The sequence below is a fragment of the Aquarana catesbeiana genome, linkage group LG09 (assembly GCF_042186555.1).
Source record: "Aquarana catesbeiana isolate 2022-GZ linkage group LG09, ASM4218655v1, whole genome shotgun sequence".
NCBI classification, from domain to species: Eukaryota; Metazoa; Chordata; class Amphibia; order Anura; family Ranidae; genus Aquarana; species Aquarana catesbeiana.
The window spans coordinates 209,885,405-209,911,643 of NC_133332.1; the positions used below are offsets into that span (position 1 = coordinate 209,885,405).

At 42.8% G+C, this 26,239-nt stretch overlaps 2 protein-coding genes across 2 annotated transcripts in view; one reads left to right on the top strand and one right to left on the bottom strand.

Annotated features, from left to right (window-relative positions):
- Positions 1-612: 612 nt before the first annotated feature.
- Positions 613-25,261, bottom strand: PMPCA (peptidase, mitochondrial processing subunit alpha). The gene is made up of 13 exons (XM_073599626.1): positions 25,117-25,261; positions 18,322-18,524; positions 15,682-15,761; positions 11,688-11,770; positions 9,120-9,214; positions 8,872-8,972; positions 8,210-8,473; positions 7,668-7,760; positions 7,254-7,372; positions 6,748-6,838; positions 5,856-5,918; positions 4,730-4,874; positions 613-2,180 (listed from the first exon to the last, which is right to left on the bottom strand). The coding sequence occupies exons 1-13, from the start codon at positions 25,161-25,163 to the stop codon at positions 2,011-2,013; spliced, it is 1,554 nt and encodes a 517-aa protein (XP_073455727.1). The 5' UTR covers positions 25,164-25,261; the 3' UTR covers positions 613-2,010.
- The window catches only part of ENTR1 (endosome associated trafficking regulator 1), a 32,448-nt gene continuing 31,429 nt past the window's right edge, over positions 25,221-26,239 (top strand). Inside the window, exon 1 of the mRNA XM_073599627.1 lies at positions 25,221-25,306. The gene's annotated coding sequence lies outside the window, so the exon portion shown is untranslated. The remainder of the gene's footprint in view (positions 25,307-26,239) is intronic.

Genomic DNA, 26,239 nt, shown 5'->3' on the forward strand with positions numbered 1-26,239 from the left:
CTCCAGTTTTTTAGTAAATTAAACCCAATACCTTAGCAAACTGAACATCACCCAAATAGTGTTTAGCTACTGTATACTATAATGAATACATACCTGGGTTTGAGAATAGACTTTTAGGCCTCATTTTTTTCCCTTGCCTCTAAACTCCCCTGGATGTTAGCCTATGTGTCTATGCACACATAGGCTTTTAACAGTGTTTAGTGGCGAGGACTTTATTAGGCAGAATAAAAACAGTGCCAGTGTGTCCAGGAGCAGCAGAGTTTTGGCAGAAAAAAAACGCTTGACGCTTGTTAACGCTAGGCATGCTCAGTGCTTTAGCATTAATTAATTTCAGTGGCCAGGATAAATGAACATGAATAAAGATTATAAATTAATACCCATGCGCTTGATGCTTGTAAACTTGCTTTAACGCTTTACACACTTTTACAAGCATTAGGCATTTTTTCTGCCAAAATGCTGCTGCCAGTAGGAAAGGCTTTTAGGAGAGTTTACAAAATGTCCTGTATGCAGGAGGCATTATAGTTTTAGCTACTGGAACACCTGCTGTGCTTGCTTTCTTCCTGTCATTTAAAGTGGCCCTAAACTCTAAAAGGCTTTTCTTTATCTTAATGAATTCTCTGCATTAAGGTAATAAAAACTCTCAAATACTATTTTATAGTACCATCCTCGGTTTTGACTTGCTGTGAAACATTAAGGAAAACTGGACGATCGTTCACCGGATTTTATTATAGTGTGTACCCAGCTTAACACTTACCTGAGTCCTCTTATCAATCCAGTTCTGTACCAAGATGCAGGTCTCCCGCTGCTGTTACAGGCTTAGTAGGAGTCATTGGCTCCCGCTGCTGTTAAACCATGAAATGGGGGTGGTCAAGCAGTGCTGTGTGTGTGTCTATGGATGGCACACAGAACAGTGGTAGCAGGGGGCCCCAGAAAGGAGATTAAGTGACTGCTCTATGCATTACCATTACACAGAGCAGGTAAGCATAGATCTTTTTTCTTTTTTTTTATTTCAATAAAAAAAAAAAAAAAAAAAGAGGGGGGGGGGCGGGGTTTACAATCAATCACTTTAGCTGAGAGCCACTTCCAAGACTGAGAAATCAACAATAGGAAAATGATCAAATAATTTAGTTTTTTTTCACGTTTAATCCAACAATACAAATTTCTTCACATGAAAGGGGTACTATTTACCATCTAACAATGGCTTAATCTGCAGATTTTATTTTTTGTGCTCATACTGCAGCAAATACAATATTAAGGTGAACCTAAGCTGGACTAATCAACATATTCACGTAACTGCCCTCTTCCCCCAGCAGCTGTACAAACTCTCATTACCTTCACTCCCCTGCAACTCTCACTAGAAACAAAGAGAAATACATCATTCCTCATTTAGGACAGCGCTGGTGCTTGATAAACTTGTCCAGTGCTGTCACATAGGGGCGGAAAGAGAGTTCTCAACCTTGTAGAAGCCCCAAGTCATTTTGAAATGACCCGTTCTCATTACTCCCAGCTGCCAAACAGGGGAGTGAGCAAAAGTTGAGTGTTGCTGCTACAGCTGCAGGTGGAGGTTAAGTGATCCTGTTACTTTGTCCTGCACGGAGAAAAAAAAAAAAAAAAAGCACAGGTTCACTGTAATCTGTCACTCCCACGATGACATAGGAATTAATGCAGTCCTTTAACAGTTAGATAATTTGTATACAGAACCATTGAAGAGGAGAATGCAATCTTTCCATTCACCATGGGGATGCAGTCACCAGTTCCCAAAGGCGATAGCCTGAACACTGATATTACCACACATTGCTGTTTCTTTTGGGTCAGCTGGCATACACTTTCACCAGTAGCGGCAGATCTGGACCTGAAAAAATGTGGTTTTCGTTGATCGCAGTTGTGATGCTTTCTATGCTAATCATCCATAAACAGAATATACAGTGTAGCACAAACTCTGTCCTCCTGTGGCATCTCTTAAGGAATCACAGTAGAGACTCAGTGGTCAGCTAAGTTCAGTGAAGCAATCTATCGGAACAGGCGATATGACCGTGGAAGGCGTCCATCTTTACTGGAGAGCGCGGTCTGGATCTGATCATAGTCTGGTAACTCTGATAGGTCCCCTAACGCAGCCACCGCAGGCTTATTCCTCAGCATCTTTGTTGCTACTCTTTTGATGTCATTTGCTTTAATGTTGCCTGCAAAGTGGATTAAATGGTTAAAGCAACCCTTGAAAAGAACCACAGTTATTACATACTGCATTTACCTAAGCTAAGGACCCCTGTAAACCATTAAAAAGCACTTCTAAGGATCTAATACTATCAAGCAAACACTGCAAGTGTAAGTCACAAGTTTGCCAAGTTTTTCTTTTAATCACTTGACAGCTGCAATATGTGGATCAATGTTATCAGGCACCACTCATTCCCCTTGCTTGGAAAACGTAAAGCAACAGAGCCAGTGTTGATGGGTGAATCCCTCCTGCAGAGCCATTGTGTTCTCCCAGCAGGGGAAGCCCGTGATTATTGCTAGCGGCTATGTAAAATCTGACAGGCTGGTTGTACCGAAGTTGATCTATCAACTTGGTACAATCAGCCTACCCATACATGGTTTGAATCTCGGCTGATCCTTGCTGAACCAGCTAAGTTTTGAACTGTTTATAGCTGGCTTAAAGTGATTGTTATTTTTATAGGAAAAGAAACCCTAGAATTTACAAACATGTTATACTTACCTGCTCTGTTGCAGTGGATTTGCACAGAGCAGCCCGGATCCTCCTCTTCTCGAGTCCCTCTTCTGTGCTCCTAGCCCCTCCCTCCTGTTGAGTGCCCCCACAGCAATCAGCTTGCTATGGGGGCACCCGAGCCAAGTCACAGCTCCCTGTGTCCATTCAGACACTGAGCCCCAGCCCTGCCCCCTCTCTCCCCTGATTGGCTAGCTGACTGTTAGCAGCAGGGGTCAATGGCACCCACTGTGCAGCCAATCAGGAGGGAGAATCTCGGATGGCTGAGACACTCAGGGACATTGCTGGACAGAGAGGAAACTCAGGTAAGTGTTAGGGGGGGCTAATGCACACAGAAGGCTTTTTATCTTATTGCATAAAATGCATTACAGATAAAAAAAAGGCTGTCTTTACAGTCCCTTAAAGATCACACTGTCACAGACAGCCACTAGTTTCAGACTAACAATTAAAAAAACATTCAGCTTGTTTTCCTGTCATGTGATCGGCTGACGGCCAATCATGGTGATCACATGCAGGGTGGATATTTTTGTTTACAAACAAAACTCTCCAGTCAGCATATGGCACTGCGCTCACTGTGAAGTAAGGTGTTACTGTTTACTGGTCAGCCAGCAGATGGCACTGTCTCACTGTGAAGTAAGGCATTAGGTCTTTTACACACAACTTGAAAAAGCTCAGTACAGCTTATTTTTTTACTGAGCTAAAATACAGCCTATTCATTGTAATGTGCCTATGCACACGGGCGCACAAACAATTGTTTACGCACCTGTGTGCATAGGCACATTACAATTAAAGTGGTTGTACACCCTGTACAAACACTTTCACCTACAGGTAAGCCTAGGTTAAAGCTTCCCTATAGGTGCTGGAAATATCTCCTAAACCTACATGGTTTAGGAGATATTTACAATTCCCCGTACGATGATTTCTTCGGCGCATGTGCACTTTAGAAAGTGTACGCTGTCCTGTTTCTAGCTGGAGTCATACCGTGACTCCGGACAGTCACAGAGCCAGAGTTTGCGGCCCCGGAAGGAAGAGGGACGAAGATGGGTGCTTCCAGCCAGCGGTGACATTGGGCACATTGCAGGCTTCGGTTTCAGGTAAGTGACACATAATGGGCTATTATGCGATGTATAGTAGCCCATTATGCTTTACCTTTGCAGGGAAACAAAGAGGAAGTAAAAACCCACCAGCGTTTACTTCTTTTTTAATGGGCTGTATTTTAACTCAGTAAAAAAATAAGCTGTACTGAGCTTTTGCAAGCTGCAGTGTGCAAGAGGCCTTACTGTTTACTGGTACAATTACAGAATTAAAAAATAAAGTTTGTCTGACTCGTCAGATTAGATAGCTCCCTATTTTTAGAACCTAAGAGGGTGCAGGTTCCCTTCTTAAGCCTTCAAAAACATATCTTTAAGGTTTTGATGGACATGAAAGTGCTACCCTTTCACTCCTGTAAACCTGTATTTATTCTTGAACAGATTGTGCAGGCTGAATACCCTTGCTTTCCTGGGATGTGTATATTGTCTAGTTCTGAGACTGGGATCTTAATGAAAATTACCAGGCCTAGTGTAGGAGAAATGAAAGGTCTAGGCTTGGTGTTCCTAGCTGAGGAACAGATTACAATATAGAGTGCCTTAGGTTTTAAATAACAGATCTGAAGGAGCAAAGGACTGAAGCCATATAATCCTGGTTAAAATTTCAAGGACATTCATTTGAGAAGCGATGTTTGGCCCTCCTATGACATAGGGGGGGAGCTGTGTGCTGCTGCGGTGTGATCTGTGCCAGGTTACTGATGAAGATTACTCCAGATACTTTATGAATTCAGCTGAGCAGTGTGCTGTTACTGTACAAAGCATCTATTACATCATTGGAACAAATATAACTACATTTTATTTTGGTTTGTCAGGAGTGGAAAGTAGCATGACTGTGTGTTCCCAGAATCCATTGTTATTGGAAACATGGAGCTGATGCTGTGTAGTCACATGACTACCATAATCTCCTCCACAGAATACTTACTAATAAGGCTACACAGTTCATGGGGGAGTTTCCGGGTGCCAGTTGCCAACACTTGTCTCCCAACATCCTCGAAAATCACAGGTCGAGATTCCAGGTTCATCATCAGCATCGATTTCAGCTGCGTCTTCGCGCGTTCCAGCTCCACCTGCTCGTGCCACAGCAAAATTTTAACAGGTGTCTTTTACAAAACTGGATACAAAGTGGGGGCTGCTTTGGCATCCCTCTATCTTGGTTGTAACTACAAGTCATGCACAGTGCAACTCACAGCGGTCTTAGAATGGGAGCAGTACACATACGCACACGCTCCCACAGAGAAAAAAAAAATATCAGACGCGGAAAAATATAAGTATTGTTAGACTTTTGTTTAGACTATTGTTAGAAACTGTTTAAGTCATTTGGTAAGTTAAAAAAAAAAAAAAAAAAAACAACCGTTTGAGTGTGTGCTAAACCTATTTATGAGCATTTTTCTATACTATTTAGTGAAAGAACTGTGAGTAAAAATAAGAGGGCATCTACATTAAAAAACTGCAATTCAAACACATCAGAAACCCCACAACTTTGGAAATCGCCATAAAATCCAGGCATTTTCATAATGCACCAGTTGAGTTTGGCCCATAAATCTGTCTAAAAGAATGACTGTATGCGCTCAAATATAGGACCCAATTCCGGCTACTGTAAAACCCAAACATTTCAGTTGAATGGGGATTGGTTGCCACTAAGGCCTGGTTCATACCTATGCATTTTTTTAGCACGTTTTCAGTTTTGCAGAAACACACTATAGTCCATTTAACATGGTTTCCTATGGATGTAGTTCACATCTGTGCATTTTATGGAAAGAGCCAGGGACTTTTTTTCTTCTGGTTTTTGGTTCCATAGACTTCAATGCATGAAAAGCATGTATTAAAAAATGCAAAATGCACCTGGAATATGCAAACTGCAACCTGCATAGGTGTGAATCAGGCCTTAAAGCACTCTGTTCCTGTATAACCCACTTTCAGAAAAGAGCCTGAGAAATTGAGGAGCACTGGATTATCTACAGTGAGGACACACAAAGTGATGCACTTCTTCGGTCATTCTCCATGATTCATATAGCATGCATGTAGTTAATGAATGATTCAGTACAAACCTCCCCTACAGATCCTGCCATCAGTGCGAACTCCCGAGTGATAATCTCAACCATCTCTCTCACCTACAGAGAAATAAAAAGGGCACATTGTAAATAATACTACTAATATATGATATTCTCAGAGACCCATAACAGAACACCAAGGAATAACTTAAGTGTCCCTAGAGCTGACCTCTAGTCAAACTTTTTATTATTGCTTTGCATAGTATGGGGAAGAGATTATGTTTTTTATGCAGTCGGTGACCCTACTAGTGAGATTTCTCCCTCACTTCCTTTGAGAACAGGAAGTGAGGTGAAATCTCTTCAATGGTGCCACAGACAAAAACTATTTTTTTATTAGTGGTACACTGTTTTATTGTAGTTCATGCCTGCCTGTGTGACAACTGCACATTTATTCCTGTGGAGATCACAAAAACAGGTAGCAGAAGTCTTCCCATAAGGGTCAAAGAAAGAGAAATAAAGGGTGTAGGTTGTTCGTTTACCATTTCATTTTTTTCTGAAAGGAGAACAAACACTTGTTGTTGGATTTTTATTTTATGGGATTACAACGGAAGACTGGTAACAAAACAATATCAGCTACAGAAGAAGTGAGACTATGGTGGGAAGCAACAACAGCAGAACAATAAAGTTTAGGTATTTCTGATATCAGTTTTTTTTCCAACATATCTTATCTTATTTTAAAAACATTATTTTGTGGAGTAAATTATCATGTAATTGTAGGAATTTACAGAAATTGTCTGATTTTAAACTTGTATGAGTTTTGTAAAGTTGCCTAATCTCAGTTATTAGGAAAATTCATTATTTTAAAACCAAATATACACACAACCAGAGAGCCAAATACTTCCTGACAATCTGATTTGGAATGATAACTTAGTACTAGGTCAGGACGCACCTGGCGGGGGTCTGCGCTGGCGTGAATACACAGAAGTCCAGTATCCTCATAGCTGTGGTGGTAAGATGTGGCGTTGTACATCCAGTGGTGCCTGTAACATCATATGACATCAAGTGATCAATGCATACGTGTGGAAGCCTGTACATACACCCCCTGACTAATCTCAAATTCATATTTTCAAGAGGAACTCTGCAAGAGAGCCTGAGCCAGCTGCTCCCACCCCCTCCACAAGCCCAGTGCTCCAGTGAAAGCTGGAGGGGAGAGCAGACAGTCAGGGACTGACAGTCACAGCTCTCTGCTAAGAGCGGGGACGGACTGAGCAATCAGAAGTCTTTGATCGCTCAGTTCTCAAACTGGCATGGGATAGATACAGCATCGGATTGATGCTGCATACACCTAGGCGAGTATACTTTTTTTTTTTTTTTTACAAAGTCCATACTTCTCTTTTAAGACTCACCACTGCTCTTCAAGGTCACCTGCACTATCTGGCCACCTCACAGACTCACCTGTTGAGGACATTGAGGTAGAGTCTGGTGAACATTCCTTTCCCAGGTCCACCAGCTGAGAATGAACCGCCACCTCCCATCATCATGTTCAACACAGCAAATGGGATAAAGTCATCTTCCTGTCACAAAAAACAGTTACAATCAGATCGTCTCATATATGAAAGTGTCCTCCATACAAGGTTCATAGCAGCCAGCCCCTATTTTTTTCACAATCTATTGCTGGAAAATGCAAATTTCATCTAATTGCTGGCTGTGGGGGACATAAACAGTTCTTATTACTAACATTGAGTAATAAGGCCAAATAAGACCGGCATATTTTTTGCTACAAGCTTTGTATTCCCAGCACAGATGAAATACATACAATACCCTAAGATTAGTAAGGAGTGACATAGAACAGCAGATGTGATAAAATACCAGAAAGGAGCAGCTCTCCAGGCCAATCATAATGTGCGTCAGTTCAGGGATTGGGGTGGGGCCCAGACTCACGTCCGACATGTCTTTCTCCACCTGACAGACAGGAAACATTGAAGGATTTATTTCACCCACAGTAGCTGTTGTACTTTTTCATGCCAACAGTCACTCTTGACAACATAGATTTTAGATTAAAATAGAAAAACAAAAGAATTGTACCACTTTTGGACAGTAAACGAAAGAGGGGTACAACAGATATAAGATGCTCATTTTACTAATCCCATAGCAGATGGACACCGGAGTGGAGGGTGGATGCTTCTGAAAAAGCTTATAAGTCTGATTTTGATTATGTTCCTGGCATTAAAAGGTGTCTAAGATGTTTGCATCTAACAAATAAAGCAACTCATCTTTGGCATACATCAGTTGCATGAGCTTTTCCATATTTCTCTATTTCTTTAGCTGATTAAAGATTATTTAAAAACCCCAAAACAAAAGAATTCTGACTTTGAACAGCTAATGTTTTAAAAATGTGTTATCTCCTTTACCTTGACAATCCCTCCGGTATACTGGGCTATGGAGCGGTCCACACTGCAGGGTTTGCCAGATGCCCAAACAGGCTCCACTCCCTGCAGGTATTTTTTGGCACATTCCAGCAACTGGTCATGTTCTATGCCCACCCCTGCCAGCACCATCCTCTCCGGGGTGTAGTAATTGTGCATGTAGGCATGTAGTGTCTTCCGATCTATCTTGTCAATGTTCTCCACAGGGCTGAAACGAGGGAGACCGACCGTGTTGTCTCTGAAGGCTGCCTGTCCAAAGATCAGCAAAGAAAGATCATTCTACCAGGAACAGCAAGCAAAAAAAAAAAATGTTGTGTAAAATCTGCCTGTGCAAGAATATACAGTATGTTGCTCTGCTTTTACCTGGAGCAGGTATTGTGGTTTTCATAGATAATGCTTAGTGGAGTTCTTCCCTAAAGGGAGCCTGTCACGCAGTAAAACACTTGTGTGATGGAATCTAATGAAAGCAGTCATTCCTCAATTCAGGTACCACATAGTAGTTCCAGGCCAGTGAAGATGAAACAGTACATGGAGTCATATTCCTGATCCTCACACATTGCATCAATATGGGAATAGCTGCTACCAGCAGAACCGAATCTCACAAGATTTGCTTTTATACATTAATTCTTTAATTCCAGCCCACGTACCGCATGAATCATCTCAGTCAGCAAAGGCTCCGGGTCTGGCCTCATATTGAGGTCCTCTAACTCAAATCGCACCGCCATTCTCGTCATCTCCAGTTCCTTATCTGTAACAGACCAAAATAATATCAGGAAGAGTGGGTACTTCCTTATGGAATAGGTGAAGGTAGGTACTCTTTCTTGGGTTTGTGTATGGAAAATTAACATAGGACATTATCCGTAGCATCAGACAGCAAGAAGAGAACCCAGCTTACCAGACAGCTGTGGCTGCAGAACAACCTCTGTCAGCAGACTGACCACCGTGTCCAGGCCCTTGGCATCTGCAGAAACTGCATACATGGTAGTGTCCCTGGAAGAGAAGGACAAGTACAGAAATGAATCTTGCAGCCATTTTGGATGCTAGGCCAACATTTCAAAGAAGGCTAGTAACCAATTCGCCATTTGCACATTAAAGAGATCTGTTTCTTTACTTCTTAATTATTTAGCAAATAGATTATTAATATATAAAAACAGAACTCTAGTCAAATCTTATATACGGTATATATAGCTTGCTGTATTACCTTCCTATCTCAGAAAGGAAAAGTCATTTTCTTGAGTGAAGGTCTGCTTTAATTGGACTAAGATCATACAGTATATACAACCCCTGGCAAAAAGTATGGAATCACCACTCTTGGAAAATGTTCATTCAATTGTTTAATTGTGTAGAAAAATAAATAATCACAGACATGCCTCAAAACTATTTCATTTAACATTCCAACCTTCTGGCTTTAAGAAACACTTAAAAAAAGAAAGAAAACTGTAGTCAATTGCAACTGTTTTTGCAGATCAAGCAGAGGAAAAAAATATGGAATCACTCAAATCTGAGGAAAATATTATGGAATCACCACGTACTTTGCAGTTCTAAAACAAACATCTGCATTACATTACATCCTGAAAAATGATATCATCATCAACTAACGTCCTTTCAATAGATGGAATAAGAAAAGTGTCCAAAATCTCAATATAAACTTGTGCATTTATTGAAGATTTAATGACCGTCTTCTCCCCCGTACCTTTACCTGACATGCAACCCTATATCATCAATGATTGTGGAAATTTGTATGTTTTCTTCAGGCATTTGTCTTCATACATTTCATTGGAACTGCACCAAACAAAAATTCCAGCATCATCCCCCTGCCCAATGCAGATTTGTAATTCATCCCTGAATATCACTTTCATCCAGTCATCCACAGTCCATGATTGCTTTTCTTTAGCCCACTGTAACCATGTTTTTGTCTGTTTTCATTTGGCTTTTCTGTATGTAAATCCCATTTCCTTTATGTGATGTCTTACAGTTCGATCACAGACATTGACTCCAGTTTCTGACCATTTCTTCCTCATTTGTTTTGTTCTGTATTTTATGTTTTCAAGGCATATTGCTTTAAGTTTTCTACGCTTTTAGTTTTTTTGACGCTTTGATGTCTTCCTTGGTCTACCAGTACACTTCCCTTTAACAACCTTCCCATTTGATTTGTACTAATGAAAACCATCATTACCACCTAAACAGAAAAAAACACGGTTACAGTGGGATAAAGAAAAGCAATCATGGACTGTGGATGACCGGATGAAAGTGATATTCAGGGATGAATTACAAATCTGCATTGGGCAGGGTGATGATGCTGGAATTTTTGTTTGGTTGCGTTCCAATGAAATGTATGAAGACAAATGCCTGAAGAAAACATACAAATTTCCAGAATCGTTGATGATATGGGGTTGCATGTCAGGTAAAAGTACGGGGGAGAGGACGGTCATTAAATCTTCAATAAATGCACAAGTTTATATTGAGATTTTGGACACTTTTCTTATTCCATCAATTGAAAGGACGTTAGTTGATGATGACATCATTTTTCAGGATATAATGTAATGCAGATGTTTGTTTTAGAACGGCAAAGTACGTGGTGATTCCATAATATTTTCCTCAGATTTGAGTGACTCCATATTTTTTTCCTCTGCTTGATCTGCAAAAACAGTTGCAATTGACTACAGTTTTCTTTTTTTAAGTGTTTCTTAAAGCCAGAAGGTTGGAATGTTAAATGAAAATAGTTTTGAGGCATGTCTGTGATTATTTTTCTACACAATTAAACAATTGAATGAACATTTTCCAAGAGTGGCGATTCCATACTTTTTGCCAGGGGTTGTAGTATATGTGATCTGAGCCCAGTTAAAGCAGACCTTCACTCAAGAAAATGACTTTTCCTTTCTGAGATGGGAAGGTAATGCAGGAAGCTGCATGTGAAAATGCTGCAGTTACATACGGTAAATAGCTGAACATATACCCTCTGCACGCTGAGCCCTTACATAATTCTAGCAAAATTTTGCATAAAAACAGGTATTTCTGGTTCGCATATATACCAATACATGCCGTCTGGAGTCACCCTCTGGCTGTATGGCATTGTAAGGCTGTGGGAATTATATGACTGGCTGGGCAAAAAGAGAACAGATCTAACTTCCGCTGATCTAATTTACATTTGTGAGTTGACAGGATCACTTTCTGGTGCAGCTACTGCAGCTAGCTGAACACCACAAGGCAGAAAAATATTTCAATTATCAGTATCTTGTTTTCCACTGACTGTGTCTAATGGCTGCCCTGAGGTTCTAGGACCTAGGTAATAGAGGGCTAGAATTCAGTCAGAAAACATAAATATATCATGATTAATTTCTAAATGTCAGTGGTGCAAATTTTTATTAACATGCACCTGTAGAATTACCCACTATGCATATATTTTATTACATTTCTGTAATGCTTGGAGTGTCCCTTTAAAACAGCAATAGCTAGCTCTTACCTGGACGTCTGACAGTCACATATACCACCGTGTTTTTCCAGAGTAAGAAGGATCTCATCTTTACTGCCAAACTGGGCTGTAGACTGCAAGAGAGAAAAATAATCTCACTGCTACTCAAGACACATGTGGCCTTTTTTAAATGGCCAATCAACATAGAAATATTTTACTTAAAGCGGATCTGGAACTAAACTGTATCTGAGCACCACAAACGGAAAACTCTATTTCATTCATTTTTAATATTCACAGCAAAGTCACTTATCCGTCCATGTCTACATGCATTTTTTTTTTACTGAGAAATCACTTCCCTAGCATATCTAGCTGTAGCCATCTTGAATAAGGGCAGATTCATGTAGCATTTACTTCCTGAAATCCATCTGCCCTTATTTCAGGCATGAGGGTGTGCTTATTTTAGAAAACCCCTCCTCCAGATGAAAGAAAAAAAAAAAGGACCATGAAGATTCCTGGGATGTATGACATCATTTTGGCCTAGGTCACAAACCAGGAAGCAACTTAAAGTGGGAGTAAACTTCCATGAATGATTTTTACCTACAGGTAAGCCTATAATAAGGCTTACCTATAGGTACTGTAAATATCTCATAAACGTGCACTGTTTAGGAGACATTTACTTTAGATGCAGCCGCTGACGTCACTGGCACATGCGCAGATAGCCAAAGCCTATGAACCCAGAAAGAAGAACGGGGGAAGATGGAAGCGCCTTTAGCAGTGACAGTGCGTCGCTGGAGGACTTTAACTGCCCAGGGCCCAATTTTTTTATTTTTTGGATGCGGTTTACTACAGCTTTAAGAAATAAAGTTTAAAACAAGTAAATATAATATACCTTCCTATATATTTACCAATGCTACCAGCAAAAAGATTAAAAATAGTTAGTGTTTATTAAAAAAGTGTATTCTACTTTAAGAGGGTTGTGTTTTTTTTGCCTTCCTCTGGATCAATTGTGGGTATTGGATTGGTGTATATCAGGGATATGCAATTAGCGGACCTCCAGCTGTTGCAAAACTACAAATCCTATCGTGCCTCTGCCTCTGGGTGTCATGCTTGTGGCTGTCGTATGCATCATGGAACTTGTAGTTCTGCAACAGCTGGAGGTCCACTAATTGCATATCCCTAGTGTATATAGAGCTTTTCTTTTTTTCTTCTCCCTGTTGGTGAACTGGATGGACTTGTGTCTTTTTTCAACCAGATTTTAATCCACTCCGCTTGTTTGCTTCCTCCTCCTCCTCCGCTGCCACATTTGCCACCTTTTGGGGATGAGCAGGTAACTGTTTTTAACATGTATTCGGCCCCACTTCCGGGAGACCTCACCGCAGCGAGGTCCCCGGAAGGGCAGCCCCCCTTCTCCTTCCCCCACCGCCGAAGCGAATCGTGCATGCATAGTAGGGAACCAGCGGGGAAGCCGCAAAACTTTACCACCAGTTTCTCTTAGAAGGAATGGCGGCGGCAGCACCCGAGAACCCAATTGAAAAATCAGCTGGGGTGCCAACACTGCGGGATCCCTGGACAGGTAGGTGTTCTAATATTAAAAGTCAGCAGTATTTGTAGATGCTGACTAGGGTTGCACCGATTGTGCCGATCCTAGCCATTTTCACGAGTATCAGTACTCACGAAAATGTTCTGATACCGCAAACCAATACCAGAAGTGAAGTCGCTTGAGAGCGGACCACCTCCTCCTCCCCTCTGAACAGTGCCATTCCCGCCTTCTCCTCCCAGTGGCATTGCTAGGTGCAGGCCTGCCCGTCCTAACAGCCCACAAGCCTGGTCTCTGCACACCTCCCTCCTCCAGCTCTGACTCCCGGCCACACAGAGCACTGGATCTGGGCTCTCCCTGGCTGGATGCTGAGGCAGAGAAAAGGGGGGCTCTGTATGAAGACACTGTACGGGCGGTATCCTGTTATACTGAGCAGCGGGGCTCTCTCCCTTCTCTGTGTGCTGTCCGTCCAGCTCCTCTCCCACAAGAGAATCCTGTACCATGCCTGCAGTCCCTGGCTGTCTCCTGTACCATGCCTGCAGTCTCTGGCTGTCTCCTGTACCATGCCTGCAGTCTCTGGCTGTCTCCTGTACCATGCCTGCAGTCTCTGGCTGCCTCCTGTACCATGCCTGCAGTCTCTGGCTGCCTCCTGTACCATGCCTGCAGTCTCTGGCTGTCTCCTGTACCATGCCTGCAGTCTCTGGCTGTCTCCTGTACCATGCCTGCAGTCTCTGGCTGTCTCCTGTACCATGCCTGCAGTCTCTGGCTGTCTCCTGTACCATGCCTGCAGTCTCTGGCTGTCTCCTGTACCATGCCTGCAGTCTCTGGCTGTCTCCTGTACCATGCCTGCAGTCTCTGGCTGTCTCCTGTACCATGCCTGCAGTCTCTGGCTGTCTCCTGTACCATGCCTGCAGTCTCTGGCTGTCTCCTGTACCATGCCTGCAGTCTCTGGCTGTCTCCTGTACCATGCCTGCAGTCTCTGGCTGTCTCCTGTACCATGCCTGCAGTCTCTGGCTGTCTCCTGTACCATGCCTGCAGTCTATGATGGTCTCCTGTACCATGCCTGCAGTCTATAATGGTCTCCTGTACCATGCCTGCAGTCTATGATGGTCTCCTGTACCATGCCTGCAGTCTATGATGGTCTCCTGTACCATGCCTGCAGTCTATGATGTCTCCTGTACCATGCCTGCAGTCTATGATGGTCTCCTGTACCATGCCTGCAGTCTATGATGGTCTCCTGTACCATGCCTGCAGTCTATGATGGTCTCCTGTACCATGCCTGCAGTCTATGATGGTCTCCTGTACCATGCCTGCAGTCTATGATGGTCTCCTGTACCATGCCTGCAGTCTATGATGGTCTCCTGTACCATGCCTGCAGTCTATGATGGTCTCCTGTACCATGCCTGCAGTCTATGATGGTCTCCTGTACCATGCCTGCAGTCTCTGGCTGTCTCCTGTACCATGCCTGCAGTCTATGATGGTCTCCTGTACCATGCCTGCAGTCTATGATGGTCTCCTGTACCATGCCTGCAGTCTATGATGGTCTCCTGTACCATGCCTGCAGTCTATGATGGTCTCCTGTACCATGCCTGCAGTCTATGATGGTCTCCTGTACCATGCCTGCAGTCTCTGGCTGTCTCCTGTACCATGCCTGCAGTCTCTGGCTGTCTCCTGTACCATGCCTGCAGTCTATGATGGTCTCCTGTACCATGCCTGCAGTCTATGATGGTCTCCTGTACCATGCCTGCAGTCACTGCTGTCACTTCTGCATGTTGCCTCTTCCTTCCCTCTACCAGGGTACCACCTCTGCCCCCATGTCTCCCAATAACCCTCCCATCCCCATCCTCTTTCTTCCAGCGATCACAGCCTTTCCATCCCAACTCTCCCACCCCACAATCCCTATTTCACCCCACCCTCAACTACCTTGCCCTCACTTACCCCCCCTCCCACCCTGCCGTCAACCAACTCCCGAATAACAACCCCCTCCACCTCCCAAACCACCCCTTTTCATAGGCGATAGGTATCAGTAATTGGTATCATTGAGTACCTGCAAAAAAGTATTGGTACTCGTACTCAGTGTTAAAAAAATGGTATTGGTGCATTCCTACTTCTGACTTTTAATTTTTTGGATGGAGGGGGGGGGGGGGGGGGGGGGGGCTGGAGCTCCGCTTTAACTATGTGAGAGAAGAATCACTTGCTGGGATCTTATGTAGGTCATGAATTCCAATGCATCTCCACCCTGAGGCGTAAGGCTAGACAGATATTAAGCTAATTAGAAACAGGTCAATCTCTTATAGGAACAGTCGGCAAGCCTAATATCGACAGTGGTAAATATACAAAGCATGGGACATGGGTTGTCAGTGTAAAATAAACACACTGCAGAACCCTTTCAAAATGCTAACAAACTTTGGCTTTCATGCGGCACACTTCATTTCTAATTTTTGGTGGAGGACCTGTAGAAGATTTTACACAGGGCTTCAATGGTAAAAGGCAAAAGGTGATACTTACAGAGAAGGCGAGTTTCTCCAGAAAGTGAGAGATGCCACTTAAATATTTTGTTTCATGCCTGGAGCCTGAATTTATTAGAACTACAAGGGAAAAAAACATAATTGTTTATTTAGGAACTGTTCACAGCAAAAGGCTTTGTGTTGCATTGGACAGCCTTTATTCAACACAGCTGGCAGCATAGACAAGGCAATTTTGCTTCGTGTTCTATGTAATCAGGACATGCGCTACGTTTTCACCACAGCACGTTGAAATATAACACACCACATCGCCCTGCAGTGCAAAAAGGGTATTGAAATGATGAAATGTCATTTTGCAATGTTAATAAAGATCGTAATGCGTTGTAATCAGCGCATTAGCACTGCTTCCTTCACAGCGCACCCTAGTGGTCACATTATAACCTGGCTGCTGGTGTAAACGGGCCCTCAATGATCTAGTTAAAAAATCCAATTTTTTTCTGCTAAAATCAGTAAATACCACAAGGACATTTTATCTGCTTTAACTGTGATGGGAAAGCACAAAATACATTCTCAAATACGCCAACAAAGTCTTATGCGAAGCTTATCCCCCTCCAATTGACTATACCAATGTGCAACCTGACTCATGCAGGAGCAGCACAAGGAGTTCTTACTGCATCATAGGAACCTATCTTTTTTTTCTTTTTGAGATTTAGTCTTGTTCAGCTATAAATAATTTGGGGTGATACTGGATTCTCATCATTTATTTTGTATAGTATATATATATAACTGTACATACAGGACTTTATAGCACCATTATTTGTATTTTGCTACCCTTGTCTGTCAGATTTGCCCATCACAGCCAAGAAGAAACTTTCTTCCCAACCTGTCATTACTTCTCCACCATAGTTCTTGCTAGAATTATAATACGATTATTTACAAAGGTGTTTCATATACAGTCATGGGCCAGAAAAAAAAACAAAACCTCTGTTGGCTTTTGCATCTTAACACCTTAGGCTTTGATATCAGTCACAGATCATGGTAGTCACTTCACAAGGTTACCGTAGCATCTTGGTGATAGATAGCTTAGTTTAAACCATGGGTGACTGTGGTCTTCTAAGGATCCCAGATACAGGAATAATTGTTTACTCTTTGCCGTACAGGCTTGGTGGCGGGTACCGGTACAGGTGGGTACCTCCGCATCTGCTGCTGAGAGTGCCGGCAGAGGGTGAAGCCTGTCCCGGCTCCTGCAGTGGCACAGAAACAAAAGGGGAGTTCCCTGATGCTGCACATCTGAAAAATCCTATGGAGGTAGATAGAGTTGCAACCTCAGCCTGGACTCTGACCAGGCCATGCCACCCTCAGGGATCACCCCTTTCCTTTCTGAGCCACAGGAATAATTATACCAGATGTCTCCCAGACACTGACAGTACAGCAATGATGTTCTTTAACCCAAAATATCTATATTGTATATGGCAGCTTACCATGTATAGCCGAGGTACCCTGCATGGCTGTCTGCTTACATGGCCCCCATGGAGAATAGTGTGATACATTCTGTGTAACATTACTGTTCTCTATAACTCACACATGCATTGTTATGTTTATCATTGTTCTGTGGAATGATATTATTCTGTTAGTTCCCTGCACAGACAATGGCTCCATACTGACTTATAAAATCTTCACATAGAAGACATTTTGATGGGATTCCTGGTCCATTCATTCTTGCTAAATCCCCCCCAAGTGGCACCAACCATTTTGAAAGACTAAGACCTTCCCACCTGGCACTGACAACTCTACTGTCTTGGGAGGTTCAGATGTTCCCATCAGGCATTGACAACTCTACGATTTTTGGGAGATCTGACCATCAAATCCACCTGGCACCAACAGCTCTACTGTTTTGAGAAGGCTCAGACTTTCACATCTGGCATTGACAACTCTACTGTTTTGGGGAGGTCCAGACCTTCCCATCAGGCGCTAATAACTCTAATATTTTGGGAAGATTTAGACCTTCCTGCCTGCATGAACAACTCTACTATTTGAGGAAGGCTCAGACCTTCCCATCTGGCACCAACAATGCTGTATTTTTGGGGTGGTCCAAACAACCTTACCTGGCTGACAAAAACAATTCTATTGTCCAGACCTTTCCACTGCAACAATTCTAATGTTTTTGGAAGGCTCAGACCTTCCCAACCAACACCAACAACTATACTTTTTTGGAGAGGTTCAGAACTCTTCACTTCCCATCTTCCCAACCTGCAGAGACAACTCTACCATTTCAGGGAGGCTCAGACCTTCCCCCTACTGTTTTGGGGAGAATCAGCCCCCCTCACCTGTCACTTACAACTGGGGAGGGAGGTCAAGACATTGCCACCTGGCACTGACAGCTCTACTATCTTAGGGTCACTCTCATCCCCTTTCCTGGCACAAACTACTCTTAGCCTATTTCACGGTCTTTTAGATAATAGTTCTAGTCCATTCATTTTTAATAATCACTTTTGTTACAGGCATTGTGTTTAAATTTTACGTGCCATCACTTGAATACATAGATAGCTTCTGTAAGAACAGAAAAGGTAGTAGTGTTTCATCACTTGGCTATTAATAGGATTTCTCTTTACTTCTTCCCTCCACAGCACCTATAATAATTATAAAATGAATACATATCTAGCAGCACACTTGTTCAACTTACGCCCAACAGTACAAAATTGTCCAAATTTGTTTTGCGAAGCCACACGAAGCCCATTGTCCAGAGTGGTTACTTTTGTTTCAAACTTTTCCTGCCCATCCACTCTTGCGAAGACCGGCTTGGGTACACCAGGTAGGGGAGCGGTAAGGGGAATGCTGGGATAGGATCCACCACTACTGTACCGTCTGTAGACTGGCAGCCCATATCTGGAAAAGACCACACAGTGTGATGATGTATGGAGGACAGGGAGAGGGGCGACACATGGTGACAATATATAGAGGACAAGGAGAGGGGTCATAAACAGTACCAACATATACAAAACAGGAACTGGGGTCTCACACCGGGGACAGCATGTACAGGACACGGAATGGGGTCACACACAGTGACAACATATATAGGACAGGAAGAGAGGTCACACACAATGTCAATATATACAGGACATGGAATGGGGTCACACATGGTAACAGCATATACAGGACAAAAAGAGGGGTCAAACGTAATAAGAGATATTAAGAGCATAGTATACAGGGTATCGGGGAGAATCTTTCCAGGTTCAGGAGAATTCACTATAGCAGTCCAATTTTTTTTTAAATGGTCTTAAAGTGGTTGTAAACCTCAGACATGAAATCTGAACAAAGCACATATTTGTATAGTGTTTACTTGTCTCTCTCTAAAGCACTAAGGCTGCATTCACACCTGAGCGTTCAAAGTCATGCTTTTTTTACCGCGATTTTGTACAGGTCACCAATGTAAAAAGCAGAAAAACGCCTGTAATCTGCCCCAAAGAAGATCATGTTCTTTTCTGAGCTTAAGGCGTTTTTCAGGCGTTTTGCTTCAGGTGACAAAACTCACAGATGTGAATAGGTGCCATTGAAATGAATGGGATTTTGCTTGTTGGGCATTTTTCAGGCATTTTATGAGCTGAAAACGCTTAGGTGTGAATGCAGCCTCAGTGTCATTTCTCTCTGCTATCTTTCTTCTGCTATCTGCATCAGTCAGTTCTGACAAATTTTCCTGACACCAAGAGATAAAAGAGGTGTCGAGGAGGGAGCTTCAGCACACAACCTATGATTGACAGCCTCAGCTCTGTTCCTGTGTGCTGTGTAACGGGGGTGGGTCACTTCCCTCCAATCAATTCTTAGAGCTCTTGTACAGTGTGTAACTGCAGCTCCCTGCCCCCTGCTTTCTGGAACCTCAGACAAGTTGTATAAATTATTCACTTTGAACAGCTGAAGAAAAGACTGAAGATAAACTGGTACAACTTATGCAGGAAGTTTTGTTTCATCACTGTATATTACCTGAGGCCAGCCACTTCACTGGGTAAAGGTAAGGGTTTACAACCACTATAAGTCACTTTTAAATAGGGCTGGGGGGAAAAAAATCGATTTGAATCTTGAATCGAGTTGAAAGGTCAAATCGATTCAAATTTTCAGCAAATCGATTTTTTTTTTCACCAGGACCGGTGCTGACACCGCGCCGGTCCTGAGGAGCTGCGGGCAGGAGTTTCTGGGGGAGGCCGCGGCTTCAGCCTAGTCTGCGAGTCCGGACGCCGCGGACTAGGCCAAAGCCGCGGCCTCGCCTAAAAACTCCTGCCCGCAGCTCCTCAGGACTGACGTGGTGTCCATCAAAAAAAAACAAAACTCGATTTGAATCGTGAATCGAGGGTTTTTTTGTTTTTTTTTTAAATCGCAGATTTTTTTGGGGGGAGAAAATCGCCCAGCTCTACTTTTAAAGTGAAAACCTGCCCTGGCATTTTTAGGTTGGAAGCAGTATGCTGGAGTCAGAGGTGTTTGGAGACAATCTGTACAATTATAATAATACAGCATCAGCTCTGCTATACACTTTATTACATTAATCCAACAACTATAGTTCAGCAAGTGCAGAAAGCTACTCAGTAACAACAAATCATAAATCCAAATCTACAACACATTATACCATCTTATCCCCATATATACAGTAAGGGAAAAAGTATTTGATCCCCTGCTGTTTTTTTATGTTTGCCCACTGACAAAGAAATGATCAGTCTATAATTTTAATGGTAGGTTTATTTTAACAGTGAGAGACAGAATAATAACAAAAATATCCAGAAAAATGCATATCAAAAAAGTTATAAATTGATTTGCGTTTTAGTGAGTGAAATAAGTATTTCATCCCCTATCAATCAGCAAGATTTCTGGCTCCCAGGTGTCTTCTATACAGGTAACAAGCTGAGATTAGGAGCACTCTCTTAAAGGAAGTGCTCCTAATCTCAGCTTGTCATCTGTATAGAAGATAGCTGTCCACAGAAGCAATCAGATTCCAATCTCTCCACCATGACCAAGACCAAAGAGCTGTCCAAGGATGTCAGGGACAAGAGTGTAGACCTACACAAGGCTGGAATGGGCTACAAGACCATCGCCAAGCAGCTTGGTGAGAGGGTGACAACAGTTGATGCGATTATTCGCAAATGGAAGAAACACAAAATAACTGTCAATCTCCCTCGGTCTGGGGCTCCATGCAGGATCTCCACCTCGTGGAGTTTCAATGATCATGAGAACGGTGAGGAATCAGCCCAGTACTACACGGGAGAATCTGGTCAATGATCTCAAGGCAGCTTGGACCATAGTCACCAAGAAAACAATTGGTAACCCACTACGCCGCGAAGGACTGAAATCCTGCAGTGCCTTTAAGGTCCCCCTGCTCAAGAAAGCACATGTACAAGCCCGTCTGAAGTTTGCTAATGAACATCTGAATGATTCAGAGGAGAACTGGGTGAAAGTGTTGTGGTCAGATGAGACCAAAATCGAGCCCTTTGGCATCAACTCAACTCGCCGTGTTTGGAGGAGGAGGAATGCTGCCTATGACCCCAAGAAGTCAAACATGGAGGTGGAAACATTATGCTTTGGGGTGTTTTTCTGCTAAGGGGACAGGACAACTTCACTGCATCAAAGGACGATGGACGGGGCCAAGTACCATCAAATCTTGGGTGAAAACCTCCTTCCCTCAGCCAGGGCATTGAAAATGGGTCATGGATGGGTATTCCAGCATGACAATGACCCAAAACACATAGCCAAGGCAACAAAGGAGTGGCTCATAAAGAAGCACATTAAGGTCCTGCAGTGGCCTAGCCAGTTCCCAGACCTTAATCACATAGGAAATATGTCGAGAGGAGCTGGAGGTTCGAGTTACCAAACATCAGCCTCGAAACCTTAATGACTTGGAGAGGATCTGCAAAGAGGAGTGGGACAAAATCCCTCCTGAGATGTGTGCTGACCTGGTGGCCAACTACAAGAAACGTCTGATCTCTGTGATTGCCAACAAGGGTTTTGCCACCAAGTACAAAGTCATGTTTTGCGAAGGGGTCAAATACTTATTTCATTTATTAAAATGCAAATCAATTTATAATTTTTTTTTGGATATTTTTGTTGTTATTCTGTCTCTCACTGTTAAAATTATATACTATTGAAAAGTCAATGATTTGTTGAAATGTGTCATATTTGGGCTGTAACATCAGATCTTCGTTTAGGACTATTATGTGCATTTTCTACATGTGAGCAGAACAGGTGTCATATTATTATGTAATTTTTTTTACATGGATTTACACTAAATAAAGTTTACTTTATCACTTTAAAAAAAAAAACATATCGGAATTTAGTGGTACCAAAAAAAGGACAGACACATAAAGATATATACAAAAATATATTAAATTTTAATAAAAATCATTAAAATAATGTTAAAACTACAAGGGAACAAATCCCTATCAAGCAATGTAGGCAATATACAGTGGGGCAAAAAAGTATTAAGTCAGCCACCAATTGTGCAAGTTCTCTCACTTAAAAAGGTGGGAGAGGCCTGCAATTGTCATCATAGGTATACCTCAACTATGAGAGACAAAATGTGGAAACAAATCCAGACAATCACATTATCTGATTTTTGAAATAATTTATTTGCAAATTATGGTGGAAAATAAGTATTTTGTCAATATCAAAAGTTCATCTCAATACTTTGTTATATATCCTTTGTTGGCAATGACAGAGGTCAAACGTTTTCTGTAAGTCTTCACAAGGTTGTCACACACTGTTGCTGGTATGTTAGCCCATTCCTCTATGCAGATCTCCTCTAGAGCAGTGATGTTTTGGGGCTGTCGCTGGGCAACACGGACTGTCAACTCCCTCCCAAGGTTTACTATGGGGTTGAGATCTGGAGACTGTCTAGGCCACTCCAGGACCTTAAAATGCTTCTTACGAAGCCACTCCTTCGTTGCCTGGGCAGAGTGTTTGAGTGTTTGGGATCACTGTCATGCTGAAAGACCCAGCCACGTTTCATCTTCAATGCCCTTGCTTATGGGAGGTGGTTTGCACTCAGAACCTCACGATACACGGCCCCATTCATTCTTTCATGTACACGGATCAGTCGTCCTGTTCCCTTTGCAGGGAAACAGCCCCAAAGCATGATGTTGCTACCCCCATGCTTCACAGTAGGTATGGTGTTCTTTGGTTGCAACTCAGCATTCTCTCTCCTCCAAACACGATGAGTTGTGTTTCTACCAAACAGTTCTACTTTGGTTTCATCTGACCATATGACATTCTCCCAATCCTCTTCTGGATCATCCAAATGCTCTCTAGCAAACCTCAGATGGGCCCAGACATGTACTGGCTTAAGCAGGAGGACACGTCTGGCACTGCAGGATCTGAGTCCCTGGCGGCGTAGTGTGTTACTGATGGTAGCCTTTGTTACGTTGGTCCCAGCTCTCTGCAGGTCATTCACTAGGTCCCCCCGTGTGGTTCTGGGTTTTTTGCTCACCGTTCTTGTGATCATTTTGACCCCACGGTGTGAGATCTTACGTGGAGCCCCAGATCGAGGGAGATTATCAGTGGTCTTGTATGTCTTCCATTTTCTAATTATTGCTCCCACAGTTGATTTCTTCACACCAAGCTGCTTGCCTATTGCAGATTCAGTCTTCCCAGCCTGGTGCAGCACTACAATTTTGTTTCTGGTGTCCTTCAACAGCTCTTTGGTCTTCACCATAGTAGAGTTTGGAGTGTGACTGTTTGAGGTTGTGGACAGGTGTCTTTTATACTGATAACAAGTTCAAACAGGTGCCATTAATACAGGTAATGAGTGGAGGACAGAGGAGCCTCTTAAAGAAGAAGATACAGGTCTGTGAGAGCCAGAAATCTTGCGTGTTTGTAGGTGACCAAATACTTATTTTCCACCATAATTTGCAAATAAATTCTTTCAAAAATCAGATAATGTGATTGTCTGGATTTGTTTCCACATTTTGTCTCTCATAGTTGAGGTATACCTATGATGACAATTACAGGCCTCTCTCATCTTTTTAAGTGGGAGAACTCGCACAATTGGTGGCTGACTAAATACTTTTTTGCCCCACTGTATACTAACAATACATGGTTATCTTTGCTGAAATGTTCAAGATGTTGACACGTTTCACATCCATGAGCTTCTTCGGGACCTTTTATATCTTAGCATCAAAAAAAGATTGCCTAAACATCCAGGGAATATTCATTTGCCTCTTGGGGATCAGGAATTAATTTTTTCCCCTGGCAGAGCAAACTGGATCATGCTTTATTGGGGTTTTTTTTTGCCTTCCTCTAGATCAACTGTTGGTATAAGATTGTGTATATGGGATTGTATAATTATTTTTTTTCCCCTTCTAATGGTTGAACTAGATGGACTTGTGTCCTTTTTCAATCAGACTATGTAACATCGCTTAAGGAGTATAGCAAAGGATCAGTGATCAAATGGCGGGTGTCACTATAAAATTGCGCGGTCGGCAGAGCAACATATAATGGCAATAATGGTGGTACTTGATAAAAAAGAATGGGTAGGTGTTTCTCAAACTCAGGAAGGGGCCACAAATAGGCTCCAATTGATGTGAATGGGATCAATGGTATACCATACCAGGGCGTGCCTGTCTTCCATCAAGCTTAATAAATGGTGCACATCTGAGCGACACCTCCATGCCATTGTGCCATCATTATAGCCTTTATATGTTGCTCTGCCGACCACGCAAGTTTTATAGTGACATTTGCCATTTGTATTGATAGTATATATGGCCTATATTGCATGATAGGGATATGTCCCCTTGTGGTGTTTAATGATTTGTAATAAAATGCATATTTTTTTTACATATCTTCATGTGTTCGTCCTTTCTTAGTACCATTAAAGTCCGACACTTTTTTTTTTTTTTTTTTTAAGTGGTAAATAACATGGATGTGGTACGCCTATAATAGCCATTTGTTTTTCTTTATTTATGAGTTTACTTGACATTATATTCCAGGAATTGCTATAAGAGATGATCTCCACCTGGTGAGGGGAGGAAGAAGTGTGATGGGAAGATAGGATACCACTAAGGAGTGTGCTTCACATGTCACATGGACACATCACACACAGGACTTCTCTTCATACATATATGTGATGTTTGCAGAGTGTAATCCTCATACAGGATACATAGAGGGGTATTAAAGGTACATTGTGTTGTATGATGTAATTAATCCGTCCAATCAGAAGGTGCTGATGCTGGGGGAGAGAAGTACATTGTAAGGAGTACAATGGGAAGAAGCGATAGTGCCAGGAACTCTATGGAAGGAGACTGCACTGAGCAGGACGACACTGCGACAATGGAAGGAACTATGGAGATATGGTGGGAGGTTGCACTGATCAGGTTGACCCAGAGATAGTCAGAAAGTATATAGGGAAGAAAAAGAAGGAGGTTGCACTGATCAGGGTAACACTGCGATAATGGCAGGAGGTATATAGAGAGATATATCTGTTCTGTAGCTGAAGTTGTTGCCCTACCTCTGGATCCCCCGCCATGCTCTACTCCTCGTCATGTTGGCCGCCATCTTGGCACTCTCACCCCTGACCTCCGACTGTCACCTCAGCCCCACTTCCTGCTTCCTGTCACGCTGGGAGTGTAGATCCGGAAGGGGCGGGGCCAGAGTGGGAGCATCTGTGAGAGGGAAGAGAGGGGATGCGATATATCAGTGTAAGTTCTGAGAGCTGTTTGTGCATATTTTACGATGTGTGTATATATATATATATATATATATATATATATATATATATATCTGTGTGTGCATATTATACTGTGTTATGTGTACCTTAGTGTGTGCATGATATTTTGTGTATATATATATATATATAGGGATCTTGGACAGAATTGCTATAATTCTGCCTTCAATCTCAAATCGCAAAATGCATGTTCAGTGGCACCTAAAACATGATTGAGTTTTTCAGCATCACGGCAAACCGCAACACACGAAGCTCATCGCCCTTCTTTTAGATGACAAGCTGCACGCATTGCGTTTTGCCACGCCAAAACCGCACCACGTTTAGGTGCCATTGAACAGGAATGGAACCTGAACATGCATTTTGAAATTTAAGATTGAAGGCAGAATCACAACGATTCTACCCGAGATCCCAAAACACCAAACGTGCGTCCATAAGGGTGCAGGGCGTCGCCCCCTCTCTCCAGCCACCCCCTCTATCACCAATAGATAGAGTCATGCATTGCATGACTCTGTCTATGGCCGCCACTGCCACCCCCTATTCAGGCACCGGGCGCCTGAATTACAGCGGTGGGGGGTGTTTTTGAAGCACCTGATTAGAGCCATAGGCTCTAATAGGCATCAAAAAAGGTAAACAGCGAGAGACATGCTTGGCACTCACAGTTCACCCAGCTGTGTTAGAAAAGCAAATGAATATTCGCTTTCCTAACACTGAACCGCCTCTCCACCAGTCAGGTACTCGTGTCTGTTACCGGTCACCTGTTTGGCTGAAACAACAGGCACTGTGATTGGACGCCTATCAGGCGTCCAATCATAAGAGAGGATGGGAGAAGAAGACATTGAGGACATTGCTCGCTGCCCCACCGAGACAGGGTAAGTGCCGGGCGGTGGGTTGGGGTGGGGTGGGGGGC

What these genes read in the sequence shown, in the direction of transcription:
- PMPCA (XM_073599626.1), bottom strand. Translation starts at nt 25,163, where the DNA reads ATGGCGGCCAACATGACGAGGAGTAGAGCATGGCGGGGGATCCAGAG. An exon ending in GCATGGCGGGGGATCCAGAG is followed by an intron (nt 18,525 to 25,116) that starts GTAGGGCAACAA and finishes GGTCTTTTCCAG; the next exon opens with ATATGGGCTGCCAGTCTACA. An exon ending in TGACTGAGATGATTCATGCG is followed by an intron (nt 8,474 to 8,871) that starts GTACGTGGGCTG and finishes ATCTTTGGACAG; the next exon opens with GCAGCCTTCAGAGACAACAC.